This window comes from Gobius niger (assembly GCF_951799975.1).
Source record: "Gobius niger genome assembly, chromosome: 12".
In the NCBI taxonomy this organism is placed as follows: Eukaryota; Metazoa; Chordata; class Actinopteri; order Gobiiformes; family Gobiidae; genus Gobius; species Gobius niger.
The window spans coordinates 14,323,749-14,338,057 of NC_136863.1; the positions used below are offsets into that span (position 1 = coordinate 14,323,749).

At 40.4% G+C, this 14,309-nt stretch overlaps 1 protein-coding gene across 5 annotated transcripts in view; it reads left to right on the forward strand.

Annotated features, from left to right (window-relative positions):
- Positions 1-14,309, forward strand: part of srgap1a (SLIT-ROBO Rho GTPase activating protein 1a) — a 62,220-nt gene that overhangs the window by 17,187 nt on the left and 30,724 nt on the right. For all 5 annotated transcript variants that reach the window (XM_079568266.1, XM_079568265.1, XM_079568263.1 and 2 more), the window contains exons 2-3: positions 5,418-5,613; positions 10,775-10,937. In XM_079568266.1, coding sequence (XP_079424392.1) covers positions 5,418-5,613; positions 10,775-10,937 — 359 coding nt within the window. The remainder of the gene's footprint in view (positions 1-5,417; positions 5,614-10,774; positions 10,938-14,309) is intronic.

Consider the following 14,309-nt stretch of genomic DNA (forward strand, 5'->3'; position numbering starts at 1 on the left):
CTTTGGTGGAACTGGCAGCCTGTTCTGTGGAGGTTGGCATTGCTTCATGTGTTCCTAGAACTCCGTAGCCTCTTCTATTCTAAAACAAAAATGGGATTTGTTCTCATATTAGTCGTATGCCTGGCAGCTACAGTATTGAAGAATGCAGTCAACAGGGTGATGTAATCTCCAGTGACTACACTGGAATCAACGACACATTTAAAAAGCCTGATGGGGTACTTACAGTCAGCCATACCAAGCAGATGATGTGTTTTTCACAACATGATGTCACTATTCCACTGAACAGGATTTCCACCTGTGAAGGCCCGATTTCACCCATGAAGATGTTGTGCCACTTTTTAGTTGTATCCAATAGGGCTACACAATATGAGGAAAAAATGGATATTCTGCATGTTAGAGAATAAACAATGGTGTTCGAGAGGATAGATGAAAAATAGGCAGCTGTCTGGATGTATTATGAAGGAGAAGTTTATTTACCATCGGTACCTGACTCGGAGATATGAACTCAAGACATTGCGCTAGTCTTACCATTCAAGTCTGTCTATGCTTCCACAGAAAAGGGATGAATACCCTCTCGAGTGTCATACTGATACGCAAGCAAACATTCAGTGGCTGAGAGAGGACACCTGAGCGCCACAGTCAAGGCTATGACAGAGATAGTACCCAATGTGAAGATAGTGATTTAATGTTATCCTCTAACACTATAACTGTCTTGAGTATTGTAATAATTTATATTATTGTTATATCAATCAATTAAGCAAAAGTAAAAAAGAGATTAGGAAAGTTATGAATAAAACAAAACCTGCACCATTTTAATTAGAATATATTTTGGCTGTGATAGCATAACATGTGTAAATCACATGGCCCTAGACTCCCATGAAATTGTAATTGTAATAATATTGTGTCAAATGTAAAATTTTCAGGTCCTAACGGGTTAAATATGTGGCAGTCTATTGCTGATCCCACTCTTTGTTTATTGTGTGGTTTAAAAGTTTCTGTTTTTAGGGAGAAATTGCAGATACAATGGATTGCTAGGCAGCCTTTATAGAATGAGATTTCGAAAGCTGATCTTCCTCTTGTCTGTCATGGACATGCCCTACCAGATTGCTCAACTAGTCAAACTTTTTCTACTACGGTACTTGAGGTGGTCATCCTCAATTATCTGCATTCCTTGCGGTTGTTTATGGGCTGAATATGTTCCATTGGGTTTTATTTGGATGTGACTCTATAATGACTCAAGTCAAGAGGGTATAGAAGAAAAGGGTTGCAATTATGGCTCCAGTTTTTGTATGGCCTCCCAAGTCCATCCAATCTGTATTTTTTTTAATACATTAGAGCTGTAAAGGAAAATCCAAGTTGTTGACAAATTAAGTAATATCTTTTTTTACTCAAAGGTTAACTTCTACACTGCCATTCCCAAGTCCCGAAGTCGCCTCAATTTTTGTGCCTCCTCAAGAACAGCTGCAATCGTAATATATTTAACCAATACTGAGTGGACACAACTCGGTAGGAGCGCTAATAAAACTGCTTGGATGAACTTCTAATTTGTGTAACTTTCTCCAGATGTTGAAGTGGAATGAACGAATCCCTACAATCAAATATAGCAGCGGGGCTTTTGCTGAATTATCAGAGCACTCCAGAAATGTCACCCGATGATTGAGTGTAAATATTCATCTCCCTCCACATGCGATCCGACTCCGGCTCTAATTGAAAACTTGTGCTGTTACAAACTGATCGGTGGCCTTATAATTAGCGCTGATGGTATTTATCCCGCCTTGTACCAGCCTCCAGAAGAGTCCCACTGCCTGAGTTTGAGGCAGATGGGGGGGGCAGTAAACCTCCTCTGGCTGCTCCCAAGACACCGGCTGCTATTTCAGGTGCCGCTGATGAGCCACTCTGCATGCGCTGGGACTGATGTGGTACAGTTTGCCCCAGATAGCTGCCGCTGCTAGAAACTGTAATCAGTGAAGATGCCTAAAACATGGGAAAGTTGGTTGTCTTTATAGGTTATGGAAATAAATTCACTCCTCAGCTAGGCTTTTGACACAATACAGCAAGCTCAAAACTTATATATTACTTCATGAGGGTTGTTTGTTATTGAGGACTCTCACAGACGGTCAACAATGTGGGTCAGCAAGGGCCCTGCTTACAAAGCGCTTTCTCTGACAATGGGGCGGCCTAGCAGGCAAATCAGAAGCTGTTCTAAATTACTTTGGAAATATTTGTTGCTCTGAATGGAGTTATGTGAAGTATGCAACACAGCTTTCAAAGGAGAGATTGGAAACATGGAGTTGAGTTGGAAGACGAAAGGGGGTTTCAGGGGCCACGGTTGAAAGTTATCGACTTCACATTTGCCGTACTGTTGTTTTCATGGTCACTTTTTTAAACGTCAGCCTGGTTCTGGTACAGGAACCGATTAGCCTATGCAGATGTCAACTTTTAGTTCTCTGGAGTATAGATGAACGATTTATGGAAGAAGATAACTGCTGAACAACTGCAGTGTTTTCAGTGAAGGTTCTTGAGTCATCTTCTGTACTCTGAAGAAGGAGGAGGAAGAAGAAGAAGGAGGAAGAAGATGGACAACTCCTCTTTGACTGAGAGCCAAGACAGACAACTGTCGGTTGTTATTGAGATTTTTAGCCTTTGGTAATTGCAACCGCTCAAATTGCTATATTGATGTGACGTTGTGGCCCTACTCAAGTCTTTGCGGTCTATGTCCTAAGCTTGGACAACTAGTTGAAGCCAATGTCCCCATGTCGACAAACAGCCCCTCACTCCGATTGCGTTTTTAAATGACTTTGAAATCAGAAAGGATAAGGCACACGATCGCTGCAGTGCCGTAACTCACTACGCAGAGCGCACAGGTGCTCACAGTTAAAAGTCTGCGCCCCTCTTTGAAATGGATTACACTGGGCTTTGATGTCCCCACACACGCACCCACATACGCACACATACGCACACACACACACACAGTCCCCATAATGAAATCCCTTCAGCACCAAGCCTCTGTTACTGTTTACCATACAGATGACTCAGAGACACAGGAATGCACCATGTAGCGCAGGACACTTGACAGCACTGCCACGACGCCAAAGTGGGCCTAATCTCAGAGGAAATTGTCAACAAAAGTCACAGTTTCATCAGCTGATTCTAGCACAATAATCATTATACTTCTCATTTATTTTGGAATTTTTCAATAAGTTGTATTTCTTCTACTTGAACTCTAGCAACTCTGTCAACCATTTTTTCATACTTAAGAGTCGCCCTGTTTGTTTTGAATCAGACTAGAATAAAGCGGCTGTAGAGTATGAATTTCTATATGCTGACAACTGCTACACTAATTAATAAAACGCTCCTGTGTGCAGCCTTGAATGTAATTGTGTTAAATGGACCACTTCATCGCTGTATATCTGTAGCTTTTGTTTTAATCCCCATAGCCAATGGAAACAGTGTACGATTTACTCATTCATCAAACGGCCAATTGGAGTCTATGGCCACTAGATCTTCTTGAGTACTTCTTGTGGTCCAGCAGTTTGACAGTAGCGATGATGTTTAGAGTTTCTAACGGCGGCCAAGTCCCGTTCAGTCTTAGGCATCAATAAGGATGAGTTTAACTGTACTGAGATTTATTTAGAGTTACGTCAAGTGCTTTGTTGAACTTCAAATCCTATATAGCGTGCCAGATGTATTGAGACAGCGAAACATAATCAACAACATCCAATAAAGTTAACGTACTTCACCGGTTTATTGAGATGGTGAGAAGATTTAATGCCGTTAAATGGAGGGGAGTTGATTTGACTTAATTTGATCAGTCCATTTAGGAGTCATACATCAGCACGAGGTCTTTGCGCACACCCAGGTCTTTGGCTCTGCGACTGGAGGCCTTTTAATTAAATCAAGAGTTGATGGACTTCCACGTTGCTTGACAAACTGGTCCATTGACGGTCCGCTACATTGGTCTGGAAAAAGTTCTACAAGTGGAATGTAGATGTGAGATTTTGTTTGTTTTAGCCACTATTATAATTCCAATGAAAGCAAATAATAACTCTTCTGAAGCGCCGAATGTGAGTTTTATGATCTCATCCACCTGGCGTTTGCTTGCTATGTTTCATGGTTTTAGCAACTCATTTTCAAGTTTTATAGCAAAAAAAAAGTCACATTTTTCTTGCTATATCTTTTCCCACAAATGCTTGCAAGGGCATAACATTGTTAGCATTCCCTGTCCTGCAGTGCAGAAGTGTGTGTGTGTGTGTGTGTGTGTGGCATTAAATCTCCTCATTAATCTGTTTTCTGTGCTGAAGATATCAGGCTGAGGCCACCTTCCATTAGGGGAAATCCATTCTGCTCGGCTTGCCTGCTCTGACAGGACACACACAGAGGAAATGGTCTGTGTTTGAGAAGTGCTGCTATTTAAACTAAGGAGGTTCTGCTGGAGTTTCCTTGAAGGATCTCTGAGGCTCATTTACCCACGGCTAGAACTCATGCTGTCCTCTGTCCTCCTCAACGTCTAGGACAAAAATTTGTATCCCAGTACTTTTGGGGACTTTCATGATAGCGATAATGAAGCGATATTTTTGCAAACCATGCAGAAATGTGCTGGCAAACATACATTGCTTTGTCACTCAAAAAGATATTTGTCCTGAACAGACGACGAAAGGGCAGAAAAAAACAACACATAACACATTTCTTCCAAATGTGTTTGTTTTCCACTTTCCCCCTATTTTTCCCCCTATTACTCGAAATCGTACATTTGCATACTGCAATTTTATATTATCCTGTAGATCTTTGACAAACAACAAAATATCTTTATTTTGCAGGTTAAGTAACATACTAACCCCTAAGCTTCGACCTCTAAAACATGTTCTTAAAGGAGCAGGCCACCGTTTTTCCATATGGAGATACGTTCTTACCTGAGGGTAGATGAGTTGATGCGTACCTGTCTGGTCTGTCTCGCTCAGTCACACAAAAAGCCCCAAGATGTTGTTAGCATTTAACCTCTTCTCCTCTATGGGCCAAACAGGGGTGAAGTTAGATGCTACCAAGCTTTTCCACCTTTTAAGCGGATAAAAAGGGGGACTATATTGTAAAGCGTAGTAATATCTTAGGAGCACTTCGACATCCACACAGTAAAGTGAAGATATTACTAGGGAAAAGATAGAAGTCCATGGTCGCTTCTAGCTTCACCCCCCTTTTGGCCCTATAGAGGAGGAGAGGTTAAACATCTTTGGTCTTTTTGCTTGACTGAGCGCACACGTAAAGATCAGACAGGTACGCATGAACTCGTCTAAGCTCAGGTAAGAACATATCTCAGTGTGGAAAAACAGTGGCCTATTCCTTTTAATGTTAATACTCCTGGGCTTATTTAAAATGTGCCCACTTTAACAATTATACATTATCCTTTGTTTTTCCCCTCTTAGAAATCCGGGCTCAGTTGGTGGAGCAGCAGAAATGTATGGACCAACAGACGGACATGAGGGTCCAGCTCCTGCAGGACCTCCAGGACTTCTTCAGAAAGAAAGCAGAAATCGAGATGGAATACTCCCGAAATCTGGAGAAATTAGCTGAACGCTTCATGGCAAAAACACGCAGCACAAAGGATCATCAACAATACAAGTAAGAACACTGTCAGACACGGAAAGCAGGGGGAGTTAGACAGTCCCATTTGTTTCCTGAATCCCAAAAAAAAAAAAAACTTATTTGATTTTGAATGCCAGATGGAGCTCATTTTGGATTCCAATGTGAGATGAGATCTGGAGGTCCTAATGCGATTACTGCGCTGATGAACTCGATCAGTCTTTATCTTGTATTCAGAGTCAGACAAAGGCTGGGAAAACAACACAGTGGTCTCTTTATTTTTATCACTGCTTTGCAAAACGTATTGTTGAATCCTCTACGTAAGACATTTGGCTCACAGTGCTATGAATAAACTGATGATCATTACTTAATACGGAAACGTAACATCGTGTTAAAAGTAAGGCAATCTGGCAAGGAAAGATTGAGACAGACAAGTAGCCTTTTTTTTTTTTTTTTAACCTCACATTCAAGATAAAACAACAAAATAAAAAGATGAATTGCACCGTTTGACAGAAAGACATTTGCGTCCAACGCTCTAGGAAACTCAAAGTATTGAACTATGGGTTGCTGACTGTTGCCAGAACATGTCCAAAATAACAGTTTTTGAGGGATGTTTCTAGTTGGCAGGGCTGTGGTCCAGCTTGGAAGAAACAGCACTGAAAGATGATACATGAGGAGCAAAATGTGGCCCAGGTGTTAAAGTGAAAAGAACTACTGTGCCACTCTATTAGGCTAGAACTTTGACTTAGCAGGAATCTAAAAATCATTTGCAGCTCTGTATCACAGTAGTAAGTTATTAAAAATCCACACGTCAACTACAGCTCCTTGACCTAAAGCCACACTGTATAGAAAACATTTCATCATCTCCACTTTGCCTATTATTTTGACTTGCTCTAAATTGTTTCCTGCCCTTGATTATGTCTTTAGTTGCTTGCCTTATTAAACTGCTGGAAAGTGCAGACATTAGCATATTGTTTGAACTTGAAAATAAAGCACATGTTTGTCCTGAGTGTCTGCTCTGTGTCTACAGCTCCAATAGCTCTAGCAGCTGTGTCTCCCCCTCTGGTTTGGCACTGCGCGGCTTTCATCTCGTGATGTACAGTCTGGTCACTTCATTCGCAGGGTAGACCTCTGGCGAGTGGCGCGGGGCATATTTCCTAAGTAAATATGTGCAGGGCTGAATAACATTAAATCCCTCCAGTGGCTTTTAAATCATGTGGCCTATACATTTTTGTATGCACATAAACAGGGTCCACACTCCGCACACAAGGCGTCCGTGTTCACCGTATCCTCCAGGTTGTTTGTACTGGACTGATTTGAATGTGGTGTGATAATGTGTGTTTTTATTGTGCCGTGGCTTTCACATGAGAGGTTGACTCTGCTTCAGCGGCAGAGAAGGAAGTGGGGGGGCTTAAACTGGGTAATTAGTTCAGACCGATGCAGGTTGTCAGATATATCCGGGTGTGTACACTACATGGGAAATGGTCTTTCCATGTGAGCTCCTGAAAACAGTAAGACGGCACAGGTTCCAGATGCTAAATAATTTGCTAAATTAGTTGCTCGCACCAAGCAAACACACTGGACTTGAATTGTGCCATGGAAATGCTTTGAAACACTGAATCAGTGACACGCAGAGCGAGGCAGTATTCAACACTTTGACTCTTTAGTTATGGTGGCTTGACACAAGCTCTGGGGCAGTGCTTTGAATCGTTTTGCTTCATGAAAAGCGATACAAGCTCCAGTGTTATTTGACCATTACGGTAATTTAGCATAAAGTAAACTATTATGCAACCAAAACTACAGACTGTACCAAGTTCAAACTATTTTTATTAAACCCTTGCAGTATTTGGGCAACACGATGCTTTTCATTTGTGAGGTTTTTCTCTTATGTTTGGACAATTAGTCCTTTGAGACTTGTTCTATTTGTGTTTCAGCAAAACATACAAACGCTAGCGGCACATTGCTGGGCAAATATAGGCAAATATTATCCAAAGTTTACTCAAGGTGGGACATGAAGGTGACACACTCATAAGGCTAATTATCGGTTTACAATTTGTATCTTGCGACAATACCCAAATGGCAGCTTCAGTGCAGAAATAACTTAAAGTAAGTTATTAACTTGAAAATCTACTGGTTAGATTGGCTGTTAATGCTTTGTCACATTTTAATTTGAAGCTTATCCTTTCCCTTGCTCAGAATTGGAAGCTTAGGTGGACGTCAGTCACTGTGCCTTTGCTCCCGGAGCCCCTGCAGAACTGCGTTAATGAAAGATGTTATCAATTGGCTAGAATACTTTAGCATAGCGTCTCAGGCTGCTGATAAGAGCTCCTGTTTCAATATCCCAGCGCACAGACGCAATCATTTTCTTCAGTTGTCAGCACAAACCAGCTTCATGTCCACTGATTTAGATGCACAAGACGCCACAGTATATCTTTGAAACCAATCAACAGGTTAGTAACCATGACTTCTCTTGCTGTCATCAGTTGGCGCAGATTGGTTGCCTTACTTCAGTCAGTCTACCCCATGGCAGCTTCATTTTTTTAAATTTAATTTAATTTACATTTACGTAGCTTTTAACCAGGAAGCTGATGCTGCTCAAATATAAGTTCTTTTAAATGCAAAATGGTTAAAAATTATTCAGTCAACACAGACATTTACATTGGTAGTCTGGTGTTATCAGTAATTTGCTGCAGGTGCACTGTGCTTGGGTCAGACTGTCTTTAATGCAGGCTACTAGTTAAAGGGACTATACGGAGTTTAAAATGGTTAAAATAGTATTTTACTCCCTCTACATGTCCCAGCCATGTCCTAATGTATAGAATGAGCTCAGACCTGTTCACCACAACTGCCTCTAAAATCCTGCACTGTCACTCAAAAACTTCATAATTCGGGTCCGAAGTGCCGTCATGAACGAGCTTCATGTAGAACATGGCAGTAGTGAGCATAAAATGCCCAACTTGCATCTAGTCTCTTTATCATAGACATGCGCTAGCCTAGCACTAGCCTAGTAATAGCCTAGCACTAGCCTAGCACCACTAAACTCTTCAAATATAAGGACTGCATGAATTTAAAAAAAATATCTCTCCAGAAATCAATAACACTCTGGATAACTAGGAAATGAGGCCCTATGTCAAAAATCCTGAAATATTCTTTTAATAAAATTTAAGTTGAAAAGTTAACTTTCTGAGTCACTGTACACAAGCAGCCAAAGCATAGATGTATGAAATGTATCAACAAGTTGCTAACAGTGGCTCCTCTTGCCATGCGTGTGGTCAGTCATTTTTCATTCCCTACTTTTATCTTGGGGACTTGTCGAATGGCCTTTTGTGTCTTTCTGACCCAGTTCTTTGGCTTGACTGTGGGGAAGTGATGACATTGAGAGGTTTTCCTGCCATTATTTGGGATAACAAAATCCCGGAGGTGATTTTGCCGTCACAGCCGCCTCTTGTTTTCAGTTTCCTGTTGCTTTTTTTTCTCACTGCAACCAGTTTGTTCAGTAGGCCACACATTTAAATAACAGGGTCGCATAAGTACATCTGCAAGCAATAGATTTTGATACCTAAAAACAATTCTCATTTTAAAGATGGAACAAAAGATGGTTTTCTTTTAAACTATGTCATGCAAAATTAGTTTTATAATGTTAGGTTATAATAAATTTGAGTAATTTGAGTAATTACAGCCTTGTGGTTATAAGGTGCCTCTGTTTGCCAAGAAAGCACGTTGTCCAGCAGTCCCTCGTGTCCTCTCATGTTATTGAGGGGGGACAATTAAGCAGATGGACAAATATGAAAATAGAGTGGAAATCATGTTTAATAAGCTGGTATAAAAGGGAATGAAGAGTCCTGGATATTAGTCTGGCTGCGTCAGAAAGGGAGCAGACTTTTCTGACTTTCAGTACAGTAGAACCAAAACTTTGCTTTCAGCTGGTGCATAACACAAAAAAGATTTATGGTAATTACACTTGGACAGAACGCGTGTATGAAACTGTCCGGTGGCTGAGCAGCTCCACTGCGCCTAGAAGAAGAAATCCTCTTTGTGCTTCTATTTCTGCTTCTGCACAAGCCATGGCTGCTCATGTGATGCTATCTGCGAGCTAAAATCTTTTTAATACACTGTTTCCTGGCATCTCTGAAAAATGATTATACAGAGCCAAGGATGTGAGGCCATGTTTTCTCTCTTCCACTCAGTATCCAGTTTCCTGTTATTGCGACGTCTACTTGAACATTTCAGTCATGCATTTAAAATATGATTTTTCTCCTGCAGCAGATGCTCCTTCTAAAATAGTTCAGGGCTGGGTCACTGGAATAGTGCAGAGCTTCACCTGTTGTGTTGACAAGTGCTGCCCGTCTATGCAAAACCAACCCAGTGAGGCGAGTGCAGAGGCGAGGCTCCATATGGTTCCTGCAAGACTTGACCCTAAAGCCAAACCTTAAACCTTTGCTAATGCTAAGACACACATAGACCCAGCCCTTAGCAGGCAGGAAGAATGTTATAGATTAGCCAGAGGAAGTCAGCTGTGGGCCCGTGCTTGTGCTGGGCCCCTGCTCGCTCTGTCCTGGACAATGTTCTACAGTCGGTGTGGAAGCAGTTAGCATGTTGAGCCGGAAACTCTCTCAGGCTTCTCTGTTTGTTTACACTTTAGCCTTTCGCACGAGCAAATCTGTCACCCACACTCTCTCCCCCTGTGCCGTCTGCCTTTCTGTCAAAGTGCGTGCGCAATGCAGTTTTTTTTTTTGTTTTGTTAGGTTTTTTTTTTTCACTCCCATTTGAATATGACTCTTCCAACTTGAAGTGTATTTCAGGCCGCTGGTGCACTCCTCCCCAGTTGTAAGAAAGCGGTTTTGGCTCAGAGCGACGCGAGCGCTCTGCCCCAAAAATGTCACCGGTACAGAGTATATTTCCAACTTAACAGTGTACTCCTTGTAATATACGCAGAGAGCTTTCTGGGCCCCGGACCAGGAATATATGGGCCATTTAGCGCCAAGGGAGGCCTATGACTCATCCAGATGTATTAAAATATCTTCCTCATGATCTGAAGCTCAAACTCCAACTAATTAGAAGCTTTACATATTTTTATTAACATGTCAACCATAGACTATTTACGGTCTATGGTGTCAACAGTGTCTTGAATATTGCAATTACCAAACGATTGCGATGGTTTGGCTTTTTAACACATGGTTATGCTTTGTCCTGTGTGCAGAAAAGACCAAAACTTGCTCTCCCCGGTGAACTGCTGGTACCTGCTGCTCAACCAGGTTAGGAGGGAGAGCAAGGACCATGCCACACTCAGCGACATCTACCTCAACAACGTCATCATGAGGTTCATGCAGATCAGCGAGGACTCCACACGACTACTAAAGAAGGTAAAAATCCGTGTGTCTTGTAACGTAGCAGAGGGTTTCATTTCATCTAAAGCGCTTTGTGACCATGTATGCGAAAGGCGCTATATAAATAAAGATCTTCTTCTTCTTAAGTTGTCATCTGGATGAGGTTGAAGGCATTTGAGGCTTATTCAATTCGGAGCCTTTGGTCAAGAAACTGGATTCATGCTATGTTACTATGGATGCAGAGTTGATGCTAGAAAAAAACAAAATATCACCGACTAAATCTAAGTTAATATATGCATGCTGTCATTTTGAAGGGCAGAATTTAATCGCTGAGTTAGTCTTATCCTCCACAAACTTATCCTCTGCATTTTTGATCGCTGGGAAATGCGATCAAAATTTAGCGGCAATATTCTAATGCTAGCGTCAACCAATCAAGACTGGGACAGAAACTATGATTTGATCACCTAAAGTAGCCTAAAAAAAATAAAATCAGTGTTTGTATTTTAGTTTATGAAATGCTGTTGCGGAATAACTGATCAAACATATTTGTTATGCACAAGTTTTAATGATCATATCCATTAATGTGAGCAGTTCATATTAATGTAACCATATATTTAGTGTAGAAAAGTCCAATTATTCTCGGTTAATGTTTTTCCTTTACAGTTTATTAATTGATCGTCTATAATTGAAAACATCTTGTTTGCAAGAAAAAAATACTTTATTGATCTCACACTGGAGAGAAATGGACCAATTTTTTCATTCACAGTAACTACTTTTAAGAAAGTCTCTTGGTATCGGTTAATATCGGCAGATACTCAAATCCCCAGTATCGGTATCGGAAGTAAAAAAGTTGGATCTCTACTCGTAACAGCAGAGTAAAACATGATGATAATGAAAATAGCAGTGTATAAAGTGTAATTAAAGATCAATACTAGGGGTCTATAGCCATTATTATTATAAAGGCCCTATACCTGATTTTATTTTATTACAAACAATTAAAGCGGATGCTACTGAATCAAAATGTTACTTGTGGTCCAAACGCATTTCTAACTTACTTTACACATTGGTGACATCCCAATTCTTGATTGAGTTTAAAGGCGCATTTCACAACTTGCAGGGTCACTTTTACTGCAATGCAAGAAAACTAGCCTTCAAGTTCCTAATTTTGATACAGATGCTTTTCCCACAGATGTATGAGTTTACAATATACTAAAGGAGGACAAAACAAACTTGGTTCCATTACTCGAAAAAATCAGTATAATGCCTTTAACCATACGCATTTTTTTGAACCATAATGTATAGATTCACAATTTGAGGTTTGTTTGGCAATATTAGAACATCTGTTGTGACAGGATCTCTATACGGCAAAAGTCTGTGTTCAATATTATGATCTTTATTGTATATTATAGTGACAGAACTTCATTTGAACATTAAAATGAATCCCTGGAGAGACACCTCACCTCTTGGTTTAATTTGTAGAAATCTAGTATGGAAAAATTGCGTTACATTTAACACCATTGAAAAAGAGGAATAGGTTTAATTCAGTGTCCAGCTAAAGTTCAATTAGTAATAGTAAATGTGGGATTGTTAGTTTCCCAATTGTCTTATGCTGCTGTTAGTTGACTCTGCAGCTGCTCTCATATCATTCTGTGTTATTATGTGGTGGTCCTGGTTGAAACCGGTCTGTCTGTGGCTCTTAGTTTCCCTATGATAGATTACGGTTGATATTAATAATATGTATTTTGAAGAGGTCAGTGCAATTTTTGTTTTAGATTGACTATAGGAGAACTCACCACAAATTGAGTCCAGACTTTATTCTATGATCACGATGGGCAGTATTGTCTCCAGTCAGTCAAATTCCCCAAACAATCTTTCACTTAAATCTTCTCATTCGACATATATTTAGTTGCAGGGCCAAACATACAGTGTAGTACGTTAGGAGTATAATGGAAAGATAGGCTGCACTATTGTGGTCTCCATTTATGAAAGAGAATAACGTGAACTATGGTCAGCTCAGTTCAGATCTGAGTGCTTTCACTCTCCTGTCTCCAGTCTGTGGCTTTTTGACTGAAAGCCGGCCTCTGCTGGCTCCTACACCACAAAGACGACTACTCCCTAACAGATTATGACCTCCTTTGCTGCAGGACCCAAGTGAACTCACCGCAAGCCTAAATTACAAAGTGGCTTCTCTTCAGAGCAGTTGCCTTTGTGTCCATTCAACTTGCGGAACTTTCCCCACATATCAAGTTCTTTTTTTCTTACACCACTTCAGCGTAATCTCAAGCTTTAAAGTCCCAGCTTTAACTTATCAGCACAGTGTGGAGAACATAAGACAATGAAGCTGTTGTTGGCTTACAATCTTACCTTTAATACCTATGATTTGAAGATATGATGTGATGATTTTGATTCATAATATCCGGTATTTGCACCTGTAATAGTTCTTTGTGCATCCCCTAAATAGATGACTTTCTGTTCATCCACAAGTTTTATACTTGAAAATCATTTGTACTTTTATGCCTGTTCAGAAAACAGAAAATATTCAGCATAGTTTTTGATTAATAAATAAATAAAATAAAGGCAACCGATAATCGTTTGAATAATTATGATTTCCATTATGACAAAAATAATAATAATTATTTTTGTAATAAGCAAGCAGCCCTGGGATTAGGTTTTATCCAGGCCTTTGAAAGGCACCATTTGTATACTATAGTGTGTAATAACAACATTACTACATTCAAGCATGAATCAAAAGAATGTCTTTAAATGCAATTCATCATTCTGATTTTTGGCAAAGCCTCCTGCTGCTGTCTGTGTAACACATGAAGATAATATTTATGACACACTTTCTCAGCAGATTTGGGCGACACTGCACAGACAAGCAGCTGCCCAATGGGAGGTCCCTGTTCATAGTAAACTTAAGGCACTTTTCAGCCTCTAATTAAAACCTGTTCAAAAGTCTTTGATCTCTGCAGAGTTTAGGAACAAGGAAGTCCTGCATTTTAGTGGCAGCTTCAGTGAGACAGCTGCTGCGTTGTCATCCTTCAGCACATCAAAGTCCACTGTTTTCATTTCTGCGTATTTTCTTGTGTCACGCTGTGAGGCAGAATGGTGCTGTAGCTCCCCGTGTCAACATTGGCTTTTTATATTTGCACGTGCGTTCCACTCGGCACGTGCACCCTTTTCCTATGATGTAGTGTATGTTATTTTCGCTTGGACAGATCTAATCCTATATACTCAACTTTAATTATTCATGACTTTTTGTTTTATTCAACACTCTTCTTGGAAGGTGTATGTGCGGCTAACCGCTGCTACTTCAGTTTGTCAAATCAGCCTATGGATTGTTGTAGAGAAGCATTCAATACCGTGCCGCTAATGTTTTATTAACATAAGTTTGTGGCGAGAAAATAT